The sequence below is a fragment of the Myodes glareolus genome, chromosome 16 (assembly GCF_982192425.1).
Source record: "Myodes glareolus chromosome 16, mMyoGla1.1, whole genome shotgun sequence".
Lineage (NCBI taxonomy): Eukaryota > Metazoa > Chordata > Mammalia > Rodentia > Cricetidae > Myodes > Myodes glareolus.
In genome coordinates, this window is record NC_142041.1 from 28,052,691 (window position 1) to 28,078,508 (window position 25,818).

Sequence of the window (25,818 nt, forward strand, 5' to 3'; positions counted from 1 at the left end):
GAGTCTTCTCAACGTCACTGTCGGGTCTGACTCTCCAGAAGGAAACAACTGGCCAAATGGAGGGAGACGGTCAGCCAATTGCAAGCGCTTCTCCACCCAGGCATCAGGGTCTTACCTGTTCTCCTTTTAGACCTGGGAATCCAGGCACACCAGTGTCACCTTTTGGTCCTCTGGGGCCCTGCAAAGAATTGTTGGAGGGCGCTGTGTTGATGGTTAAAAGGTTTTTACAGAAAAAGGAAAACATCTCTGTTTTTCTCTCTGTCTCTGTCTGTCTCTGTGTCTCTCTGTCTCCCTCAGAACAACCACTTATCAAGCAGGTAGAAGTCATGATTAACTTGATCTACTCCTAACTGTCAGAAGGCTGGAAATGGGACAGACGGCAGCATCGAGTGTTAGAGGCCTGGAGAGCGAATGAAGCATACTTTAGGAGTTAACCCAGTGGGGCATGTCAGGGACCTGGCTAGGGAACGACTCCCAGGAAGGCTGTTCACCTTAAGACAATGTACTTTTCCTTCCCAGGCCCTTGGTGCAGTTTCTATGGCGGGGGTTAAGGTTCTGCTGTGTCGGCCTCTCTTCCGTCAAGAGGATCTATTTCTTTTTCTTCTCTCCTGTCTTTTTCTTTGGGGTGCTGACCAGAGCCTAAGGATGCTTTTTAAAGTCCCTAATCAAAGATCTGTCTTTCTTGCTCTGTTTCTAAAGCCCCCACTCCTGCTATGTGGCTGTGGACCACCAGATGGCCGATGGCCGTGTTTATCTTTCCTTTCTCCTCCACCAGGCAGCTGTGAGATTTACAATTTGTCTACTCTGGGTTTTCCTAAATGCTAATGAAATGACCTTGTGCTTCCCACTTGAGTATGCTAATTCTTTTATTAATGAAACTAAGAACCCCAGAAGGAGACCCTGATTTCCATGGTGTATGATGGCTCGGTTGCTGAGACTCCCCAAGACTTCCAGAACTACCTCTTTCCTGTCTTTTAATTCCTTGATAGAGAAAATGAACCTGTCCCTACATCCCTAGACAGCATCACTCCTTTGAACATTGGTTTCCTATAGGTGGGCAGATGCTATTGGATCTGCTCTCATCTGGTCCTCCTGGGCTGACTCACCCACAGCTCCCCTGAAGCATCCTGTACCTGTCTGCTCAACATGTGCCCCACAAGAAGGTATCTAGCATACTAGCTCGCCATTAATATTGACAGGACCTCACACTTCATCTCCCATGCCCTGGAGGTGACTCCCTTCCGTTGACCTCCTCACACTGGACCTGTTGTTGTTGAACTAAAGCTTGTGCCGCCCCTGCTGGGCTGCCTCACACCCTCTGCACTCTGCAGAGTCACATGGGGCATACCAGCCAGAGGCCATGCTGTTCAACTCCAGCAGACCCAGAGAACTGGTCACAGTGACTGGTCTAGTCATGGTGCCCACTGTCCCGAGGCATCTTGTTGCTTTATTGTTATTTAACCTTCCACAAGCCCTGTCTTGCCTCAAGGTGAAAGGGTACACTTCCATCACAGTGAGAACATGGAAATATTTCAGCGCTACTGTTTAGCGGCAAACTTTTCATTCTCTCTTTCTTTTTCAAATAATTTTAAATATAGGACAAATAGGCAAAATCAGTTAAGGGGGAACCTCACATCTGGGGTGTGTGGTCTGGATCCTGTTCATGACCCATCCCCCACTCCCTGCAGAGGCCCCTCAGAAGACAGGATCATTTGCATGGAGGAAGGCATGTTTGAATGTTCTGGAATGTGCTCTGAGTCTTGAAGTGACTGCCTTGGGGGCTGCAGCTAAGACGTGGGACCTCTTCTGCTAACGGTAATACTGCCTCCCCTCCCCCACTTCTGTTCTAATGTCTAGTGAACATGTTAATTTTTTACCATCATCATAGTTTATGATCATTTAGAAAATACAAATAAGTTCCCATGTATTTAAAAAAAGAAAACATGAGAAATTAAGAAAAATCTGAAAAGATAAAAAGGAGATCATCTACAGTTCAGCTGTCAGGAACATATTTTTATGACAGTTTTATCCATTTCCTTCATTTGTCCCGGAAGTGGCACCTCAGGCCTTTCCAAGCTGCAGAGTTTCAGAGAAGCAGGTAGGTCCCACCCTGGGGTCAGCCTTGGCCTTCTGCATAGGCACATACTCCAGACAAAATTGATTGCTTCTCATGCAAGAGCATACCACCCTCCTACAAAGGTGCACACAGGCTGTTAATTACAGCCCTCAGCTCTGTGACTGTCCTCTGTCCTCTCTACACCATTGTTCCTGTGTCTCAAGGGGCTTTATCTGCACAGTCTGCCACTTGAAACGCTAGAGTTACCCAGCTGCCCAGGGCTGGATGGCACATGGGTAGAGACAGAATACCTGGCCCTCTATAGTTGTCATAGAGTACACACACACACACACACACACACACACACACACGGGAGAATCTGTCACTTAAGGCAAAAAAGAATCACAAAATGGTAAAATAAACCCAATGGGTCTCAAAGAAGGCGATGCTTCTGGAGAGGGCATGAAAAATGGATGCGTGTGTAGAGCTTGGTCATGTGTGGAGAGAGGGAAACAGCATCTCAGGGGCGGGAACAGGATGAGCATAGTGCCTGAGCGCAGGTGGACACTGATCGCTACAGTACTTACTGGAAATCCGGGTAGCCCAGGCACACCATCCGGCCCCTGTAACACATGGAGGACAAAGAGTTCTCAGAGTCAGAAGTACTGTGCCTCAGGGGCCACTGTCCCTCAGGAGGGTATCAGCCCAGGCCTTTTTATCCAGCAGGGTCCACTGTTCCCCCAGGACCCTGCCAAAGATCCAAGCCTATTTCCACCCAGTGTGAATCCCTGTCCCATGTTGTAGAAGGGGGTGCTGGAGACTGGGAGGGAAAGTGCCACCAAGTCACACAGCTGTTGGTGATGGCAGCAGGGACCGTCCTCAAGTACCCAGGGGCTCACGCTGCTCCTCAAGTTGCCACTGTCCCTTACTGAAGCTTCCTCTGCATGACGTCACTCAGTGTGCAATTCCCTGGAGTGATGGGTTAGTCAGCTCTGAAGATGGACTTGAGGATAGGCTGGGGGGCTGGGAGGAGACGTGGGTACATGCTGGGAGTAAGACTTTTATTAAAGAGATGGCGACTTTTTAAAGGACATGACAAATGGAGTGTGTGCTTCACCACACAGGGTCACAGTCCCCATTTCTGCCAACTCCAGAGATCTGATGAGCTAGACAGATCAGAGGAGATAGATAGATAGATAGATAGATAGATAGATAGATAGATAGCTATTTAGTTGGATGGATGAATGGATGGATGGAGGATGGATTGATGAATGGATGGGTGGATGGATAAATAGATGGTAGATAGATAGATAGACAGATGAATGGGTAGATGTATAGATGATAGACAGATAGACATAGATAGATAGATATTTAGACGGATGGATGGAAGGGTGGATGGATAGATAGATAGATAAATAGATGATAGATAGAATAGATGGATAGATAGATAGATAGATAGATAGATAGATAGATAGATAGATAGATAGATGGATGAATGGGTAGATGGATAGATGACAGACAGACAACCAGATAGATAGATGGATTAATAACTAGATGATAGATAGATGGATGAATAAATGAATGAATGGGTAGATAGAGATAGATAGATAGATAGATAGATAGATAGATAGATAGATAGATAGATAGATAGATAGAGATAGACAAGAACTAGAGAGGGGTCAGCAAAGTAGCTCTGCAAATAAAAGTGCTTGCTGCCAACCTTGATGATCTGAGTTCAATCCCTGGAATCCATGTTTAAAAAGAGGTAGAGCGAACCAGCTCTACCAATTTGTTCTCTGACCTCCACATACACTCCATGGCACACATACATGTTACCCTTTCATAATACCCCCTTCACTACACACACACACACACACACTGTCAATAAATTAGATTTTAAAAACAACTAGATAGAAACAAGCGTCTTAACCCACTGGTTATGGGGGAAAGGGGACATGAAGGTAATGACTTGAGTCCTCTTAGGAGGAAGCTGCCACAGAGAAAGGTGAAGCTTGATCCAGCCTCAGGGGTGAGGGGGGCTGAATTCACCCTCAGAAGGACATTAATGGGGAAGGAAGTGTGGAAGGTGAGGGATGGAGCGTAGGACCCAGGCTAGGGCTCAGCAACACAGAGTGCCTTCTTGAGGTTAGGCTGTATCGCTTGCTCTACCATCAACCACTCCCCCAACATCATGCATGACCAGCCTCCCTGGGTGGGCTTCCCCAGAGCATCTGCTGGGCACAGTTGTGGGCATGCACCTTTGGCTCCACAGTGACTTGCTGAGTACCATGGTGTGATAAGCACTTTTACCTCCCCCATTCAGCTATCCCAAAGTCCGGAAAAGAACCAGGGACTCTGAGTGGCCTGCCGAGACAAGGCTGGACCTCAGGGCTCCTATGGCCAGCACTGTCCGCCCCCCCCCCCATACCCATCAGATGCCATGGGAGTTTATTGAACAACACGAATTTGCTTCCTTCTTTTGAGACCCTATCAAGTATGTGTAAATGTTAAAGCTCTCTTCCTTTTGACTTTGAGAGCTCCAGCAGCTAAAAGGATTCCAACCCAATCCAACACTTCCAAGTGGGGATCTGGATAGAAGCCTCACTCAGGCGCAGCCACAGATACAAACCGGAGGTCCCATAAGCTCAGGAATGTCCGAGAAATTCATGAATCCATTAGTGATGTTGAGCAAAGACTGAAAGAGAAAAATTACTCAGTGAGAACAGAGGACGGCTTGTGCTTCTCCTTGCTTCTGGCAAGGAGACCTTAATTGAAGTCACCCAGCATGGAGTGAATTGATACATTGATCACACCTCAAAGCCACTGCCAAACACTCCCAACCCTCCCACTCCCTGTCAAACAGTCCCAGCCTGCCAGTCACTTTTTAATTAACTTTAAAATTACTCAGGAGATGAATGTTTTCTCTTTTAAAATTGTAAATGTATGTATACATACATACGTATATACACACATACGTACATGTGTGTCCATATATATGTGTGTGTGTATGCATGCATGTATGTACGTATGTGCAAAATAACTCATGTATGTCATTATTTTACATAAAAGGCATCAGGCTGTGTGAACTCCCCTTCGACTCATTCTTTTCCACTCAATCATCTTGTGTGGAGAGCTTTCCATGTGCAATTCTGGAAGACATCTATTTTTAGTTTGAACAGACTGTCAGGGAGCCCTCCAAAGGGGCTGTGCAATTTACACTTCCCCCACAAGCACTCAAGATTGTCTATTTCCCCACACACTTGGCACTTTTAAATCACACTCTTTTCCTCTTAACTCTGGTCATTCTTTTTTCTAGGTTTTTGGGACTTTATTTTCCTTTCTCATGTCTGCCTGTTTGGTTGTTATTCTCTTAGAAGCACCATGGTCTTTCTCAAAGGCAATGGCCTAGTATGTGTATATCTGATGGACAGAGGGATGGATGGAAGGATGGATGGATGGACAGGTGGATGGATGAGTGAGTGGATGGATGGATGGATGGATGGATGGGTGGGTGGGTAGGTGGATTGGATGAGTGGGTGGATGGATGGGTGGGTAGGTGGATGGATGGGTAGGTGGATGGATGGATATGTGGATGGATGGATGGATGGATAGATGGATGGATGGATGGACCGGTGGATGGGTGAGTGGGTGGATGGGTGGGTGGGTGGGTGGGTGGGTGGATGGACAGACAGGCAGACATACATCTGATCTAGCCACAGTTCAGCTTCTCTCTATCACTCTAGTAACCCTCAAGCCTGCTACCCACTGCCAGCGAGTTCCTGGTGTCCTGACACAGCCAGCACAGTTCTGTCTGTCTCCTCCCTTGACTCAGGGTGCTGCTGCCACCAGAACACTGAGAGTCACCGAGAGTCCTATTCGCATGCCTGCTCAGGAAAATTCTCCTCTCTTGTCTAGGCCCTGCCCAAAGATACTTCCTCCAGAAAGTCCTCCTTGATTTCACCGGGCTATGGGTCACACTCTGCCCCAGTCTTCCTCTTAACTGCCAGGAGTGCTTGCCTCTTAGTTACTTTAAGCCCTGGGCCTGGTGCAGGCCATGAGTGCAGGAATGTTTGCATCAGTGTTTCTTTTTGTTGTTTTTTTGTTTTGGTTTTGGTTTTTCAAGACAGGGTTTCTCTGTAGCTTTGGAACCTGGCCTGGAACTAGCTCTTGTAGACCAGGCTGGCCTTGAACTCACAGAAATTCAACTGCCTCTACCTCCTGAGTGCTGAGATTAAAGGCGTGCACCACCACCACCCAGGCATGCATGGTAACGGTAGGCACAGAGATTTCAAAGGCACTCAGATGAGGACAGGCAGAAGACCAGGAGCTCGTAGGAGGACAGGCAGGTTAACAAGTCTTTGCTTTGTGATATGGATTAATGATGACATCAAAATCACACATTACTACTTCCCTGGGAATGGGGGTCAGTGTGGGGAGAGCTTGCTCTGCTCATCCGTGCAGAGAGCTTTCCAAGTGAAAATTTGGAATCTGTCTATTAATAGTTTTAAACAAATTGCTAAAGAGACAGCCAATGAGCTCATCTGAAGATGCCTCCCTGACAAGAACTGGCCCTCAGGGGTATAATCTGAGGATAAACCTCATGATATATATATATATATATATATATATATATATATATATATATATATATATATATATCTGGCTTCTCTTGGTCTCTTTACTCCTACCCCGGAAGATGGAGAGATGGAGGGTGCTTTCTGATGGCAGTTTGGGGCATTCTCAACACTGTCCTTCACTCTCTTGTCTGACCCTGGAGTTAGTGAGCAGGCATGTATGGCTCTCCCACAGGGTGGAGGCCACCAGCCTCCACATACCGTCTGCCATCATTGAGCAGACATATGCCGCTCTTCCATAGGGTGAAGGCCGTTATCACCCCCTTGGCCAGCAGTGAGCAAGTGACCGCAGGCCTGCGTCTCCAGCTTTGACTTTCTTTCTCAACTAGTTCAGAACCTCAGTCAGTTGAGAAGGCAAGCCAGATTTATTTGGGGCTTCCTCAAGATTCCAGTACTTTCTAGGCTGCTATCTGACCTCAATCTTGCCAAGTAGACTCTGCAGGTCATATGTAGGAGTGCGGTGGCATGGAGGGGTAGGGACAAACAAATAGGTGAGCTTGCTGGCAGGTGCAGGCCCTGACACTCTACATAGCCACCAGCCCTGTAGTCCTGAAGAGTCAGGTGACCTGCTGTCCCCTTTAGTAAAGCAGAAGGCACGTGGCCAAGCTCCAGTCTGGATGATACTCACACTGGACAAGACTTCGACACGCCCAGGGGGCCCTCTGGGCCCAGGGGGGCCCACAGTGCTGGTTCCGTCCCTTCCCTGTTCGCCCTAGTTATAGTAGAGGGAAGTAAGAACAAAGCTCTTAGTCCATAGATAATGCTTCTATAAGCTTCTAGGAAGACACCCACCTCAGATGGGGCTAACTTACCTTGGGTCCTTGTTCTCCTTTTTCTCCTTTGGGACCCTGACAGAAATAACCAAACAGATGAAGAGACATTCTTTGGTTTTCTCCTGTCTGCTGGTGCGGTCAGTCTATTGCCAACTCTCCCTAATTTCTGTAATCAATGCTATACCAGGTGATGGAATCAAAAAGTGGGGGAAATGCCCCTTCCAGGGTCAGAAGAGAAGTGCCCGCAGAGGGCAAGCCTCAGAGGCCCTCTCCCAGCCTGGAAGTGTCCCCGACTCCACCCTCGGATCCTGTGTATACACGAAGCTTTGGTTTTGTTTTGTTTTGTTTTATTTATTTTTTTTTGTTTGTGTGTATGTGTGTGTGTGTGTGTGTGTGTGTGTGTGTGCCAAAAGTTATTCCCTGGGCACTTGGCATTGTTTCATGTCACAAAGATCATAAGATCCAGTGGAGGGTCTTCATGCAGGCTTACCACAAAGGGCAAGGGCAATGCCTTCTGGGGACGAGGGAGCATGCAGGGCACCTGCTGGGAGCAAAGCCTTTTCAAAAGGGGGGCAAAGTGACTCTAACATGGTGACAGGAAGCCACGAAGCAGAGATGGCCAGTAGTGAGGAGCTGGCCAGTGGGAACAAAGGTGACTATTAAGTTTCCCTACATGAGTCTGTGAGAAGCTTCTGTGTGGCCCCTGGAGAAAGAGCCTGTGATAAATACCTGATGGGCTGCGCAGCTCGGGGTCAGCAATAAGCACCTTACAGGCTGCAATAAGCACTTTAGAGACTGCACATTTTGGACCCTGTGATGAGTACCTTACAGCCTTCAATGAGCGCCTTACAGGCTGCACGGCTCAGGGCTGGAGTGTGTGACTCATGAAAAAGAGAAAGGCCAGGTACGCCCCCTCCCCCCCCCCCCCCCCCCCCCCCGGGCCTCTTCACTCAGGTATGATAGCAGGACGGTGCTCATAAAAGGGTTCGTAAAAGTCTACTTACACTTGGAGAAGAGGGTCCCGTGAGTCTGGGTTTGCTCAGCGGCTGGATGTCTCCCGAGCCTTCGAAGTCCTCGGGGAGAAGAAGAAGCGAGGATTTCAGAGCTCACTGCCAGGAGGAATGCTGGGGACTGGGGGCTCGCAGGGAGCTCAGCAAAACCTCTACCCTCGGGTCAGTACCCGGTGTGCTGTGCCTTCTAATGGTCCTTCCTAACCATCACTCTGCAGCCATGGAAAGGGCGAAAGTACCTCAAATCCAAGCTCTGTTGTACATCCAGGGCCTGGAGGGCCAGGGGGTCCAGGAGGCCCCGGTGGTCCCATGACCCCAGGAGTGCCAACTTGTCCATTTTTTCCTGGGGGTCCTGGTAAGCCTCGGTTGCCAGGGTCTCCCTGTAAGGAAGAAGACAGGAGAGTTACCAGCTGCAATTCTCCCAGGGAAGAAGAGTGTGTGCACCTGAGTCAGAAGTGGACTCCTTGAAGCTAATTAAGTTGAGAAATTCTCTGATGGGCGCTGCTTGACGGCCCAGAACAGCTGCCTCGCTAATTGACATTTCCCTTTGCCAACATGCTCACCAGAGCGGTGAGGAAGGGGGAGCATTGCAGGGGTACGCTCCCCACTGTCCCAGCTGGCCTCTCTTCACTGAGCCACTGCTCTGAGGAGTGCTTCTCTTTGCCCTATGACATTTATGGGTTCACTCCACTGGCCCAGGGGTACACTGATAGCAAAGGGAAGTGGGGGGGGGAGGGAAAAGCTGTTCTCAATTACCTTCTCGCCAACGGAGCCATTAGGTCCTCTTGCTCCCTGAAACACATGAACACCGAGGCCAATTAAGATGCATCGTACTAGTGCTGCTCAGAGGAAAATACAGCATTACAGTCATTGAGCAGGATACAACGGGATCGTTCTATCTGGGATTGGCTGGTGTCTCCAAGCTGAGCACAATACCACGGCTATCAGTCTGCTGAACAAGTCAGGCCCAACTCTCGAGAAACCCATTCCTCAATAATTAACCAACTCTACCCCCACCCCCTGCCTTTGAGATTAAACTAAAGGAGCTGGCATGAAGCAGTGTCTTGGAGACTCACACTGAGGAGGCTGACTCCCGCCGCCCCACCCCCACCCTCTGCCATGACGGAGGTAAGGGGTGCTTCCAGTTTTAAACCAAGAGAAGAGGCTGATTCTGATTATTGGTTTAGTTGGGTTGAGGAGCACCTTGAAGATCTGAAAGCACACTTCTGGGCATGTCTGTGAGGGAGTCTCCAGAGAGCATTACATAAGAGAGTAAGACCTGCCCTGAATGTGGGTAGCACCATTCCAGAGGCTGGGGGCCCATGGGTCAAGTTGGAAGAAACAGGGAGCCAGCTAGCACAACATCCATATCACCCCAACCTCTCTCTCCGCTGCCAAGGGAGTTCCCAGATTCGTTCTGCTACATCTCTTGCTGCCACACTTCTGCCTCACCACGGCCCAGACACAAACAATGGAGCTAGGCAAGCAGGCCTGAACCTCTGCACCTGTGAGCCCAAGTAAGACTGTTCCCCTGCAGGAGACGGTCCAGACATTACGTGGCCACACAGAAGCTGCGACATTGATTATGACATGCCCGCCACTGAAGACTGTATCTCTCCTTGCCTCTTTCCCGGGCTAGATCAAACCCATAGAAATAACCCACACCACCCACAGGCTGGGTGGAGAGAGGCTACAATACCCATCTTCAAATAAGATGGGAGTCACCTGGCCGGAAGTAATTAGGAATGCAAACGTGAAACAGACAGGAAGCCGACAAGGTCTTTGTCACAGAGAGGAACTGTAGAGACCGAAAGGCCCTGCATAGTAGAGGAGAACACAAGAGCAGGAGGCAGCCCAGGAGGAGGCAGAAGTAGGGGTGACCCTGGAGGAAGCAGAAGTACCCCAGGAGCCTATGACAGGGAGACAGACTGAGTTCCTACATCAGGACGGCCGCCAACACCAACCAGCTCCCCTCACCTTCAAGGCACACCCCTGTCAAGGAGCACCTGTGGGTGCCCTAGTACCACATTAAAAAAATACTAATTCTTTTCAGGAGCAAGGTGGGGTAGAGATCTGGAAGCTTAGAAGGTGCATGGGCACCCAAAATGAGATCAGTTTTGGAGGAACTCTGTCTGATGGACAGTCTACTCTTACGAGGGTAAGAAACTCACAAGCCTCAGATGCAGTCACTGCCAACTTCCTTAATGGCCTGCGCCAACAGCGGCCTAAGAACGAAACGGGGATGACAATTTTGAAAGCAAACACAGAGGAAGAACCGGCAATCTGAGGGAAGGCAACACTAGGAAGGAGACAAAGTCAACAACAGAACAAAGGGAACGAATGTAACCAGAACTTTAATATACTCAGAGAGAAAAGGGACGGTATTATGCAACCTTGAAACAAGAACCAACTATTATGAGATGAGAATTAGCTCAGAATAATGGTTATGAAAAAGAACCAGTTAGGAGTCATGGATATAAAAACATATCATGGTTAAAAATGAAGAACTCTATAGGGATAAAGGAGACATATCCCACAGAGAAAATTAACAGAGAAAACCAAAGACCAGGCTACAGAATTGCTCCAAAAGGCAGCACAAAAGAATACAAAAGAATAAAAGACCCGGAAAGAATGACCAAATGGAGCTCCGAGGATAGGCAGGAATTCTGATATCTGATCAAATAGAATAAAAAATAAAGAGAGTAGAGAAAGCAGCATGAGAGAGCAGTGACCAGACGATCCTGCACTTGACCTCAGCAGCAGGAACCAGACAGTCCTGCACTTGACCTCAGCAGAGGGCAGGGGGCTACACTGAGCACTTCTGCAAAACCAAGAAACAAAAACACCACCATCCAGAGGTCTCCAGATTAAACAACACCCACCCCAAGGCTAGTTAGTACCAAATGGGAGAATCCCATCCAGTGACAGGACATGGGGGGTTTCAATACGTCAAGGGAAAAAAAAAAGACTCCTGAAATTTGCCAAAGGGAAAAGTCAGATGGCCTTAGGTAGGTCAAGCACGGCAACGAAATCTGTCCCAGAAAACAGTGAGACTACCTTCAAATCTCAGGGGCAAATGGTTTCAAATTTAAAATTGCATACACGGCTAAATAAAACATGATGCCATTATTATGGTTCACAACTCCCTATCTAGACCAGGCTGGCCTCAAACACATAGAGATCCACCTGCCTCTGCCTTCAGGGCGCTAGAATTAAAAGCATGCATCTGCACATTAGGCTAAAAGGAGAATTTTAAGCAGCCAAAATCTAGAAAGTTTGCAAGGACCCTCTCTGAAAACACTACAGGGATATGGTCCTGCAAGAACAGTTGAGGAGGAAGCGCAGGATGTGGGAAGAAGTGAAAGGTGACTGCTTTTGGAACTACACATTCACTCAAAAGGTTGCCTAAGGCAGGACTTCTGTCCGTCTGTCTGAGTCCAACACACTTCCTCGTCCAGTGGCTTGGCCAAGACACAGGTAGGAAGCCAGGAACTGAATAATTCTCAGGTTCCTTCCAGTTGGCTCTGGGAATGCTTGCTGGAGATGAGCCTAAACAAAGTTCTTCAGATGACCAAAAAAAGTGAGAGCATCCCTGGAAAGCCCGGCACTGAGACAAACCACTCATAGACCCAGATAGCCATCCTCCCTCTTTCCAGGCTCAGCCGCTGCAATAATCTTCCTCAGGCCCCCGGGGCTCCCTGTGTGAGGCTCAGGATTCTCTGGTGAGGGCTGTCCAGGAGTGTTGGGACGAAGACAAGTATGTGTGGGGCATGGGGAGAAGGTCCCACATCTCAGTAATAGTTCCTTAGTTGGGAGACCCTGCTAAGTCCTTGGGCTAATCAGGTAACAGCAGAAAAAGCGTTGGGCCTGACAAAGGAGGCTCCAGACCCCAGGGCAGGGAAAGCATGCTGGAGTGCACCAAATTGTGCACTCAGATCATTCGGTAGCTGGTCCTAGGCAGCCTGGCAGAACCCCTGGTGCCTCCCTAGCTCAGGAGTCACCAGTGATGCCCTGGCTCTCTGGGGATGCAGAAGGAAATGGAACACTAAAGAGAGCAAGAAGTCATGCCCAGAGCCATCATCCCCACCCCAGCCGACCCCAGAAACCAACACAGGCAAACTGAGCAATTAAGTGGGACCTTTTACCAGGGGCAGAAACGTTTCTCAGTTACTGAGTTCCTACTGAGCTACCAAATGTCAAGACTGAGGTTTCTTAATTCTATTCCTCTTGGGTGTGAGCAGTTAGTTAGACTCTGTGTACTACCAGCTTTAGCCCCTCCTTAAGAAAAGTATCTACCTCTAGCCACACATATCAAGCTACCGGCAGAGACCTTATAATCACATTTAAAACGGCCCCATCTCTGAAAACATTCAGCTGTGCTTCCAACTGATGCCATTAAAGAGAATTATTACCACGAAGTGGGAAACCGCATTGTTTTCCATTACTTTCCAAGTTTGTTTAAGCCAAATGCAGCTTGTAGCAGGTTGAGAGGAAGTTCTAGAAGCCATCTTAGTCCCTGATCTTTCTCTCTGATTATTTTAACACAGCTGGAACATGCTGAGAAGGTAGGACTTTATGTCCGGTCCACGGCTCACGGGTATGGGGGCCAGCAGTTTAGTCAGGGGACGGAAGACTCTAACCTACTAGAACTTTCATGAGTGAGTAGGGTGAAAATTGAGAGCTTTAATAAATAGTTCAGGAAATAATCTGCTTCCCGAAACGGGGCAGTAGCACACACCACTCCTTAGCCGGAAGGAATTTGTGTGCATTGAGTCTAGGCACTTTCTTGGAACTCCACCTTGTAAAGCCACGTGGTTATGAGTGGGAAACTGTAGAGGCTCACCCTCCACAGCAGAATGAGTCACAATATCACAATAGGGTTCTGTGTCACAAGATCATAGTTCAGAATTTAAAAAGTTATATATATTTTCCGCTTTGAGACAAGGTCTTACTATGTAGCTCTGGCTGGCCTGGAACTCACTATACAGATTAGGCTAGCCTCAAACCCTTAGAGACCCTCCTGTTTCTTCCTCCACAGCACTAGGATGAAAGGGGTGCACTACCATGCCTGGCCTGTAGTTCAGAGTTTGTGATGATCAATCTTGACTGTCAGCTTGATTGGCCTGACAGTGTTGAGATCAGCAAAGCATACTTCTGGGCATGTCTGTAATGGTGTTTCCAGAGGGGATTAAATAAGGAGGGGACGCCAGCCTGAGTCGGGTTCAGATGGAACAGAAGCGGAAAAAGGAGAGCTCCTAGCTCAGGCACGCACTCTGCTTTCTGGCCAACGTGAGCTGCTTTGCACCTGCCCCACCAGAGACTCCCACCATGATGACCTGAGCTTCTGACCCCTCTCTGCCCCACCACGGACTCCCACAACTACGAGCTGACATCTCTAAACCTGAAAGCAAACCCTCCCACCTCTTCTCAGGTGTTCTGTCACAGCACAAGAAGGCTAACATAATTCATTAGAAGTTCTGACTCATTGTGGTAAACTAAATTATCAAAGGCATTACAAGGTGTCAACATACAGGAACACAGAAGAAGACAGCCTTTTTTCTTCTTTTTTTTCAGGTTTGTCTGCTGAATTTGTTCTTGGAGTTAGTATTAATAATAATTTCATCTCAGGAGCCCCTACAGACTTCAATCTCTTTGGCTTTATGGAAGCCTGGCATGCAAATGTTGTGCCAAAGCCAGCTGCTAATGAAAGAGAGAAGATGGAAGCTGAGCCAATATTGTGATGTGCTGGACTTCAAACACAGCTGGTTTCTGGATTCTGGGCAAAAGCAGCACGATGCTCAGAGTCCTCAAGGGTACCCTGATGATGTTACATGAATCCCAAAGCAGATTGGGATTGCTAAGAGATGGGGACAGTGGTGATGATGTCAGCAAACTTCTCTTCTAACTTACGAAAAGACAGAAGTTGGGTCTACAGCGACATTATCAGCCCAGTGAGATTACTCCAGTGAGGTTCCCCAGTGATTCTGGGTACTTGAGAAAACTTCAGAGGACAGACTTTTCCTGTGTGGGTGTCTCAGAACCTTCTAAGGCTGAGGAATAACTTGAACGCCCTGGATCCTGACGACTTCATGCCCTCAGTCATCGTAAAGCTGGGAGCAGAAGCTGCAGTGTATAAAGCCGTGGTGTCTGAGGACCCTGCTCTCTAGCAGGCTCTTCAGCTTCTGTACCAGATGTGCTCTGCAGCTGGGAAAGTAGGCCACTTCCATGTCCTTCTGCCTGGGATAAAGGTGTCAGTTCAGCTTAGTGTGGGGAAAAGAAGAGATACTTCTGTTTATACTAAACATCATAAATAATCTACTAGCTACACTCTTCATGACCACCCTTGATGACAGGTTCATGTGTGATAATGATGGTTATAGTTAAGTGTATGAACTTTCCCAGACAAGTAAATCAAGCCTTATTCATTATGCGGGGGGGGAGGGGACCTCACTTTGAGCTGGGCGTGGGAGCGCACACGTGTAGATCCAGCATTTGGGAGAGAGAGGCAGGGGTGTTAGCGTTCAAGGTCATCCTCAGCTTTTACAGCGTTTGAGGTCAACCTGGGCTGCACGGGACTCTGTCTCCCAACAACAACAACAACAACAACAACACACACACACACACACACACACACTGACACATGGGCTGTTCTGTGTGCCTGGCGGATAGCATGAGAAAAGACTTCCTCCAGCTCAGTCTATCCAGCCATGGGAGGCACTGTCTAGGCCTTATTGATGAACCTGTGTAGGTCACAGCAGACACTGGCAGGAGATGGGGTCAAATGTACCACTGGTCCTCATTCTCATAAGAGTCCCAAAACACTTATTTCTGACTGACTCCCCTTCAACTCTCCAAATGCAAATGTGCAAATCCTTCCAGAATCTGCTTTTGCTTAACCCAAAAGCGGTCCATGTACCCGGCACAACATGGCGCCTCTTAACAAGCCCCAGGGATAAACCAGCAAAACTGATCTCCAGAGGTCACCCAGGGCAGGGCCACTCCTCCTGCCTGCTGCTCTGTGAGCCAGCTGCAGCTGACCGGGGCAGCAGGAGCAGCACACGGGTGTCTTCAGGCACAGACAGTGTGGGAGGACCAGCCGCTGGCTTGGAGGCGCTGGCAAGGTAAGTGTGGGTTGGCGGTGCTTCCTGCAGACCTAGATTTCTTACGAAACCGTTGGTTCGCATAAGATGAGTTCCCTAAAATCTCACAGTTGTGTCTTTTTCTGAGAAATTCATTTGCAACCAAAATCAGACTACTCTTTCCGTTAAGTTGGTGGAAACTGGATTGGATTGAGTGGCCAGGGTGTCCTGGAAGGAAGCATTTCAAACATGTTCACAGAGGTGACACACGGGGCTCAGCCTCCTATCCAGTGGGTGCCTTGAACCCTCATTCACCCTATTAGCGCATCCCTAGTGCAAATTGCCATTTAAAAACATTTATTATCTCTCTGTGCAGAAAGAGACTTGTCCTCATTTTGGCTGGGAAGGCTGCAGGGGCAGGAATTGCCTTCTCCCAGGAGCACCAGCATAGAAGACAGTAGGCAGACAGACCTGCCAAGAAAGACGGAAGGCAGGCTAACTAGAAATGATAGCTTAAAATGGTGCTTGAAGAATAGCCCACTTCTTCATAAAAGACTAATAGAGACCCGTGCCGGTTGAAAGGCTGTTTCGACTCTATGGCGGGAGAGGATGTAGGGTACACAGGCTGGCTAGCATCTTCTGTGTCACTGGCTAGGAAGGTTCTCAGCGACATTTACCATGTGTTCACAGAAAGAGGAAGGAGGGCGGGTGCTGGAAGAGTTGAGAGAAGTCAGGCATTATGCAACATCTCTAATCGTAGCCCTAGACATTCAGCGGAGGAATCACAAGTTTGAGGCAAACCCCAGCTGTGTAGCATGACCCTGCCTCAACAAGCCTCAAACAAAATACTAACCCCAAATGAAAGAATGAGGAGGAAGACATTCAGGGTCCCCCTCACCTTATCCACGGTTCTACTCTGTGGTTTCAGTCAGCCACAGGTTGAAATTATTAAATGGAAAATTCCAGAAATGAGCAAGTCACAAGGTTGGCATCACACACCATTTTGAAGAGCGTAATAGAATCTTTCAGCTTCCTGCTTCATCCATCCCAGGACACGAGCAATTCCTTGGTCTAGCATATCCATGTTGTATATACTACCCACCCACCAGTAACTTAGCTGCCACCTTGTTATCAAACCAAGTATGGTATCATCCACCCGTTCCTTAACCTTTATTTTACTTAATATTGACTCCAAAGCGAAGGGTAGTGATGCTAGCGATTTTGTTATATTGTTATGATTGTATCATTGGTTACTGCAGCTAATTTTTGTTGTGCTTAATTTAGAAATTAAATGGATATGTATGCAAAAAAGCACAATATATATGTGGGGAAGAGTCTTGCAACACAACACTTAGGATAAAGGAGCGTCACTGTATCTGAACTGGGCCTTGATGACAAAGAGACACGGCATTCCAGACGAGGCAGATAACACGTGCAGATTTAGAAGCTGGCAAAGAAGAGCACGCAGCAACTGGCTTGTTGCTCAGAGCTGGAGCAGTGAGCAGTGGGCTATGCGCTGCGGAGACAGCTGGTGCTAATGAAGACGGGCATTAGGGCTTTGCCCGACAGACTGCCGCTAGCATTTTCTCAGGAGTCAGAGAGTGCCCACTACATGAAGGTGGGCGGGCACGGAGGGGGGTGACTGTGGGTAGAAAGGACATCAGTGAGGGTCCTAATGCTACAGGGTAGGCAGAAAGAGATGAATGGTCAGGGTGCACAGAACGGTCACAGGTATAGAAGTCACTCTTGACAACGGGCCAGTGATGACAGGGAAGGAATGAGAAGACGGAGTCTGGGAAGACAGGCCCCAGGGTGGATGGTGGCACTGCCATTCACTGATGCTAGGGTACACAGGAGTGGGAAGGAGAAACAGATGAGAAAACTGTGAACTGAATCCAATAGAGATGGCCAAAAAGAATGAAAGGACAAACTCAGGTTGGAGGTCGGAGAGTAGCCAGGCTGGCTTCCTGTGCTGGGACCTCACACCCCATACCTTCTCTCCTTTCATCCCAGGCTTGCCAGAGGCTCCATCAAGTCCAGGCTGTCCCTCGGGGCCCTGCAGAATATATGACAATCAGCTCACCGCATGGCTGCTAAAGACCACACAAAACCCTACCTAGGAAGTAGGAAAGGTTGAGCGGACACAAGGCCAGTGAGCACAGGGCTAGCTGCTGGTGCCCCAAGACGAGCATCCTCGGCTCTCTGAACCACATGTCCTCGGAGGAGGAGGGAGGACATCAAGAGCAGCACAGGACCAGATGGCCTCCAAGGCTTTCCCACACCAGGTCTAACTCTGGTGCCCTGTGGCAGGTTCTGAAATCTCCATGAGCCTGCACTCCTACCCCACCCCCATATGAATCACAAAGCGGTGCATCTGGCATCTTCTTGGTTGTCTTTCCGTGGAGTCTCAGAAATGACCCTGAAGGGGAAGATTTTGGTCCCCAGCCTTGAGTGGTGCTGGGCCTGTAATCTGTCTGTGAAAGGAAGCCCCATGAGCGCAGAGCGAAGGAGGAGGCTTTGGTTGCTCACCGGAGGTCCTGGCTCACCAGTAGCTCCATCCTCTCCAGGAGAGCCAGGGGGTCCCATGAAAACATCCGTTCCTGGTTTTCCTGGAATCCCAGGTGATCCAGGTGGGCCTGGGGGACCCGGAGGACCCTGAAAAACAGTGTATTGAAAGTAATGAGAGAGGGTGAATATACCAAGCATGTTTTTTTTCTTTAACCTCCTTTCCAATCCTCGTAACAATCCCGTAAGGAAAGAGTGGGGTTCTCACCTTGCATAGGGAGCAACTGAGGCTCAGTGAGACAACACAACTCTAGGAATCTTACACACACGGTTGAAAAGCAGCGGAACTGGCATTTGAATGTAAGGTTTTCCAAGCAGCTCACGCCAGGCTTTCTCCCAAATGGCGTAGATACGATAACGAACCAATTAGCTGGAGTCCCAGAGGAACCCTGGATAATTCTGCTTTCTAATTGACTGTAAGGTCAGCCAAACAGCCTGTGTTTGACCTCGTCCTGAAACACTTTCCAAAGTGGACTTGTTTCCTTAGCCTCCTGCTGACTGTCGGATCTCACCAGCCCAGACTGTTCCTGGTAGATCCAGTAGGCTTTCACACCATGGAACCCAGCAGGGGCAGCCAAGTGGAGCATCAAGCTGAGGCAGCATGGCGGCTCAGGGGAAGGGCTGGAGAGAGGCCTGGGCCTAAGGATGGAGCAACAGCTACATGGAGAACCAGCCACACTCCCCTGTGGGTAATTTAGAGAGGACTAGTAAAACCAGCCTTGGGCACACCAAATGTATCACGGGCACCAAGAATGGGCCAAGAGCAGACTGGGGGCCAGGGAGGGTTTCACACTAGAAATTTACCATGAAATGCTATTCAAACAGAGCAGGGACCAGGGTAATTCTTTCATAGGTAAAGGGTAGGGTGGGAGCCATGGATAGAAGTGAAAGTCAGTGAACAAACTTGCTGTGAAGAGATGGGAGCAGCTTCCAGAGAAAGGAGGACGGTGGAGAAGAGAGAGATCTCAATGCAAATCTAGGCTCGCCCTTGAATAAAATGAGATGGAAATGCCACACATGTGAAAATAAAGGGGAAATGTGTGATGATCCCCACAGATGCCAGGAAACAGTCTCTAAGGGCCCGTCTACTTTCATCAGTTGTCTGACCCCACAACGTTCCCTTCCGGGTCCCCAACACCAGCCCCCAGCACTCCTAATACTCACTCTCAACAGATCCTCGTTGCCCACAAAGTCTCCAGAGCCTGAGCCCACATCTGAGTCCAAAACAGGGCCAGAGCCTTCAGTCTCCACTCCTACCTGCAGAAAAAAAAGAAATTCCCACAGGGAGATTCAGGCACAAGTCTCTATAGACAGCCATGCTGTTTCAAGGGCTCCCATATTCTGTAGCCTTAATATGTCACCTCTACTCCCCTTTCCAGCGGGAGTCCTGCCTCAGTCTCCCCATCATTCAGCCTGCAGGTGGCCTGGTCTCAGCATCTTATTAATCCCTCTGATTCTTCTCCAGGGAACTCCTTAGTTTCTAGGTGGCCTCCGGTGTGAAACCACCCTGAGGTTTGGATATGGCTTTATTTGATCACTGAAAATGTATATACTGAGCCCCCACTAAGAGGTCCCAGGAGGATCAGGGTTGCAGGTTAGAGCTGAGGCAGGAAGGTCACTGTCCTGTGGTTATCAGAGTGAGTTGTGGTGGTTTGAATGAGAATGTTCTCCATAGGCTCATATGTTGAATACTAGGTCCCCAGTTAGTGGAACCATTTGGGAAGGATTGGGAGGTGTGGCCTCGTTGGAGATGTGCCATTGGAGGTTGGCTTTGGGATTTCAAAAGCCTATACCAGATCCAGTCTCCATCTCCCTTGATTCATAAGTTGAGGCTCTTAAGTAAGCTGTCACCTTCTTCTCCAGGACCATGCCTGCCTGCTTGCCACCATGCTTCTCACCATACTGATATAGGCTAACCCCTGAAACTGTTAGCAGGCACCCAGTTTAAATTAAATGCCTTCCTTTATAAGTTGCCTCGGTCATAGAACAGTATATAAGACCGGGGTAGTAGTGGATGTAAAGGAGACCCAATAAAGTTGTTGCTTTCATCTGATGGAGGCAGAAGTACCACACAGCTAACCTCAGGAGCTAGAGATGGCTGAGATGGGAAGCAGGGATCCCTTGAAGACGTTCAAGGTGTGTTTCCTGGTGACCAGATGAAAAAAGCATTATTCCTAGAGCTAGGAAGCCCAGAAAAAGACCAGGTCTTGACAGGGTCGAGTGGGGATATCCTTCCTGGTCCCTCAGGGTTCAGAAAACATGATGATATAAGCGAAATATGGAGCTGAACCCTGCAGGACTCCAGAAAAGTGGAAGCCTGAGGTCTGACTGAAAAAAAAAAAACAAACTATGGAGTCTGGAGATCCAGGAAGTTCCCCTCCCCCACAACATCATCCTAGAGAAACCCTCAGGGTCAACGAGACTTCCCCTCGCACTGTCGTCTCCTTCTTCTATGTAGAAACTGTTCACCTTTAAGTTCTGAACCCAAAATGGAAGAAAAGCATTTTCTTCTATAAGAATGGCCCAAGGCATACCCTGTCCCCCTGCCTGCTGCCACCACCACTCCCCTGATTCTCAGGGCTTAGTGGTCCTTTGTTCCTATCTTACACCAGTAAGAGAAGGGATATGGTACGAGAAGCTGAATATGCACACACATGCATAGACCCTGGCGTTGCCTAGGATTCCCTGAGCCCTGGTTTGGGCTCTACACAGGCTTGGCATCTGCAACCAGGGAACTGCTCATTTTACCTGGTCCTGAAGTCTCTCTGAGTCTCGACTCCTCCCAGATCTGTCTTTCTGAAACCATGGGTTTCTCCAGGGAGTACCTCCCCCCACCACCACAGTTCTGCAGCCTGACTTAACTGGTGTTCAAGAATTGCCTTTGAATGCCAGAAGCATTCATGTGGGGAGGAGAAGAGGAGGGGAGAAAGAAGAGGAGGAGAGAGGAGAGGAGAAGGAGGAAAGTGAATTTCTAAGATGTCAGCTGTCAGAAGCCTCCAGAGAAATGGCCATCCTCATAAACACAGTGGAAGAATGGCAGAGCCAAACCTAAGGAGAGCGTCGACAGAGAGGGGCGTCAACAGTCAGCTCCCAGATGTGGGAGTTGTGAGGATTCCTCTCAGGGGTCCCTGCTGCCTCTGAAGTTCCCTGAAGCAGAGGTGGAGACCAAGGAGGGCACCTCACCCATAGGCTAATGGCTTTTCTAGGGATTGCTTTCCAAGAGAATTGAAAACTGAGGCCCAGGGCCAGAGCAGAGATGGAGACAGGCAGTCACATTGTCACCTGTGGGGAATCACCATTGGGGTCACCCTGATATGGAAATAGCTTGCCTGAGCAGTTCTCCCAGAAGACAAGCTGTTACTCTGCACTGATGGACCTGAGGCAGCGTTGGCCTGAGCACCCCTTCATTCTGCCTCCTGGTCCACAAGTATCCCTGTCATCACACAGCCGACAGGTCTCCTGAGATCCTCCAGCTGCTGAGAGACCAACCTGGGACCAGGGTCTGTGGGAGATCTTCCTCATCAACTCCTTCCAAGAGGAAAACTGGGGGCAGGGCGTGTGACTCAGAAGGACCTTCCATAACAGATAGGGAAGCTGAGGCCCATAGAGGTCAAAGGACCCTATCAATGATTCCATTCAACTTGATTTTAAATGTGGTGGGTTTTGCTGACAAAACTCTGGGTCGTGTCTGAAGACGGTGGCTTGGCTGTAGACAGCACAAAAGCTCCAGCACACACCCACCCCCTTTCACCAAGGTACCCCCAGACAAACATCAGTCAATCAAGTGTCCTGAACCTTAGAAATCCCTCACAACAGCTGTGTTTGGGACTCTCTGATCATGCGAATGCCTTGGACACACAGAGAATCTGAATTGGAACTTGATTAAGAATAAAGGCTCTTTCCTTTTACGTACGGGACTTGGTCTCCTTGTCGGTTTTTTGGGGACTCCACGATCTGGGCATAACACAATAAAGGACTCCTGATGCCCTATTCTGGCCTGCATTCGTGTGTGTGTGTGTGTGTGTGTGTGTGTGTGTGTGTGTGTGTGTGCCACATTCTCCATAAATAATTAATTTTTTAGATTCTAGGACTGTAGCTCAGTGGTAGAAAACTGACTTATCATGTACAAGGATTTATGCTCAACCTCTAGCACTATAAACACAAAGCAAACACCAGGATAAAACAAAACCTACTGCAAAAGTTATCAGCCCCATAGCAAAAGGCAACAAAGTGCACGAAGAACCTGACAGCACCCACAGTCCCACCACTTCGAAACAGCGCTGCTAACATTTAGGAAGGGCGCTTCCTTCTAGCGTCTGTAGTTCCTAATAGGTAAGACCACACAATACACACGAAGTTATAACCATCTTCTGTCACTTAGCATGATATGGTAAGCATTTTCTTCCACATTGAGCACAAATAAGAATAATTCTAATAATGTCTAATGTTCCATTATTTGAATAGACTCTAATTAGCTTTCTTTCGTTGGTTAATTAAATCGTACCAATCCCTCTACCATGGGCAGATATTAACATCCTAGTAAACAAAATCCTTTGTTACTTATCACGTTATCTCCATTGAGGAGGATTCTTAGAACCAAATTCCTGGTTGCAATTGTGTGGTGGTTCATTTCTAGTTGTTAATATGCCATTTTAGGGTGGCTGATATATGTGAATAGAGTTTCCCAGAAGCAGCAAGCACATCCAACTCCCCAACCACAACCCCTACTCCCCACCACCAGGGTGACTGACCCCGCCAGCCTAACTTCTCAGGACAGAAAACTCAAGGATACAGGGGTGGTTGGTCCAGTTTCTCCAAAACACCAAACAAAAAAGAAGGTAGGAGCAGAGACTAAAAGACCCTTGAGAGATGATTGTTAGGTCCAAAGGAGACTCCAATTCCCCAAACTCTAAAAGGCAGCCCACCTATCCAAAAATGGGCTCCGCCTGGACTGCAGGAGGACTTCTGGGGGCTAGATAAAAGCCAGCAGTCCTCAGGAACTTGTGAAGCTGGGTCCCCTCCAACAAAAGAAGCCATTTCCTTTACCTTGGACAGAAGGGACACATAGCTAACTGTGGAGCCTGTAAGCATATCAAAGTGCTTGCTGCTTCCAGGCTTCCTCAGCATCACGTGTACTTGCTACATATTTCAGAGTCCACACTATCATCCTGGTCCTTCTCACTGCCTCCCCTACCCTAAACTCCATCCAGTTCATGGGCTTTTCCCTCCCCACACCACAGCTACTCATTCTCCATATAACCCTGCTATTCTTTATATGCTCTCTCTCTCTCTCTCTCTCTCTCTCTCTCTCTCTCTCTCTCTCTCTCTCTCTCTCTCTCATCTATAACAAAAACCTTCCCCTTAACCATACTATGGAGCAGTAGTGGCATTCATTTATACAGTATGCGCAGACTGGAGATTCAGAGTCAAACTGAATGCGAGAGGCATTAAAAGTCAGCCTGAGTATTAGAGACTATAAAGAGGCTACTGTTCTGTTAGATGCACGATGATATCGTGATTATAATAAAAATAAAAACAACAAACAACTCAAAGGTCCCAGATCAATCTATTGGCTATGTGCCATGGACTATTTACAAGATAACTGACATGATGCTTAAGACTTTCTAACAATGTTCCAGGCGTCTCCCTCCTGCTTATAAAGTGGTGGGGGAAGGGAAGAGGTAAGGTAGATCTGCACGGCACAGGCTGGCGATGATGGGGGGTAACTGTGCTGTTCTGAAGCTTTGTGAAGCTCCTAGATTTTCAATAAGAACAGTTTCAGCAAAGAGCAAGCCCTGCCTGTGCCTGGTGTGGCATCCAAGGGAGCACAGACTGTGACATAAGGAGCTGAGGGGCAGGAGACAGTGCTAGGGAATCACAATGCTTGACAAGCTGGGGCCTCTTGGGAAGCTGGTGACTTTCAGTACTAGCCTGATGGGGAACTTCAGCCAATCACATTCTGCTTAGGGTGGGTCCCCCTGGGGCCACACAAGACAAATAAAAGATCGAGGTGCGCTTTTGCCCCCTGCATTCCTGGATCGTTGGAACCCTGGTTTTGTAAGTTTTCCTTTCTTCTGTTTATTAAAGCAAAATCTTTTCTATTAATCTAGTCTGGCTAATTTTTAACTACCGATCGACCATGCCCTTCACTAGCCACCTTGAGGACAGATTTCTGGGGCGTGCCAGCCTGAGTCTCACTCATTAGAATACTAACAGTCTCTGGCCATGTGGGCTTTGAGCCACCTGGCTCTGTCTAACACACACTGGGGTCTGCACCCAGAATCTTCACTCTTCTTCCTTTGCCAGCGATGATGAGGAGACTGGAGACCCCACAACCAGGGTATCTCTGGAAGAGATCCCTTGCTTCCTGCCTCTCTGTCAGGCTCAGGGTCATCCCTTACCTGGTGCTTCTGGTTATGAGGATGCAGGAGGGTAACCATGCCCAGAAGAAACTGTACAGGGCAGAGGACTCAGGGGGACCCCTCTGATCCCTGCCTCATCACAACCCATTGCTCTCACCTAGAATGAGGAGCCAAGTGCACTCTAACCACAGAGAAGGGAAGCTGCACGGGAGCCAGCCAGCAACCGGAAGACATTCTTGGGTAAGGGACATTCAGGATTCTCAGAGGGCTTTCCTGAGCCCCTTAGTGCAGGCCACTGGAGTGTGGCATCTGAGGGGTCACCTGGCTGAACCTTGAGCCATGGCTTTCAGAATGTCACTCTAGGAACTGACACACTGAGGTGGGTGACCTACAGGAGGTTCTCCTTGAGAGCCATCTTCTTCCTGAATTGGGGTTTGCTCCCTGATTATTCACACAGCCCTGGCTCTGAGTTGCCTGCTTCTCTGAGACAAAGGGTCACTCCTCAGCTGGTGACCGCACTGTGTGCATAGATGGTTCTGAACATCTTCTCAACTGACTCTCCAACTGTCCTGTGCAGACCAGAAGCCTGCCTGAAGAAACCAAAGGATGGCTGAGGGTTCAGAGTAGTGGACCACAGACAGCCTCAGACCTTCAGCTGAGAGGCCCCAGCAGGTCCCCACACCCTTCATGCTCCCTGTCTCTATAGACCCTGCTGAGTTCCACACTCACTGTTTATGCCCTGAGACGTTGCTAACCTTGATGTGATTACAAAGGCAACTGAAGGCCTCAGAAAGGTCCCTCCACATTTATTTCTTGCCTTTTCCTACCCAATTTGCAGTCTCCTAGGGTTCCTCAGGCCAAAGGCCCTCAAATATTGTCTTTCCAAACTACAAAAGATGAGAACCGACCCTGAGAAGGTCAGGGTGGCCTTTCTTCACACTGAAAGATCTTCCAGCTGAGTCCACCCCCCTGCCCCAACACTCACTGGAGTGATCTGCCTCTCGGGAGTCACTGTGGGTGTGGGGAGCGGAGGCCCACTGGGGAGTATGCTGCCAGACCCCTCCTCTTCAGCGTCCTCTGTGGAGGCCACCAAGTCTTCTCCATCAGCAGGTGCCTGAAAAGGAGGTCAACAGGAGGGGTCACCGTGGCCCTAGCCCACAAGGCCGTAGGATTGCGGGTGTCGTGTCTGAGATGCAGTCCAGTGTCAAACTTACCTACCTACCGGCATCCTCACACCCAGCTAAGTCGTGCTAAAAAAAAAAAAAAAAAAAAAAAAAAAAAAAAACCCTCCCATCTTTGGGACCCTGATCTCTAGGAAAGTTCTCAGTCAAAGCTAGGA

The 25,818-nt window shown here is 48.7% G+C and overlaps 1 protein-coding gene across 1 annotated transcript in view; it reads right to left on the bottom strand.

The window, feature by feature from the left end:
• The window catches only part of Col15a1 (collagen type XV alpha 1 chain), a 104,575-nt gene that overhangs the window by 26,590 nt on the left and 52,167 nt on the right, over positions 1–25,818 (bottom strand). Inside the window, exons 11-22 of the mRNA XM_087897132.1 lie at positions 25,465–25,593; positions 19,282–19,374; positions 18,082–18,207; positions 17,546–17,608; positions 9,230–9,265; positions 8,713–8,853; positions 8,468–8,536; positions 7,503–7,538; positions 7,319–7,402; positions 4,686–4,751; positions 2,644–2,679; positions 116–178 (exon numbers count right to left, since the gene is read on the bottom strand). Coding sequence (XP_087753258.1) covers positions 116–178; positions 2,644–2,679; positions 4,686–4,751; positions 7,319–7,402; positions 7,503–7,538; positions 8,468–8,536; positions 8,713–8,853; positions 9,230–9,265; positions 17,546–17,608; positions 18,082–18,207; positions 19,282–19,374; positions 25,465–25,593 — 942 coding nt within the window. The remainder of the gene's footprint in view (positions 1–115; positions 179–2,643; positions 2,680–4,685; positions 4,752–7,318; positions 7,403–7,502; positions 7,539–8,467; positions 8,537–8,712; positions 8,854–9,229; positions 9,266–17,545; positions 17,609–18,081; positions 18,208–19,281; positions 19,375–25,464; positions 25,594–25,818) is intronic.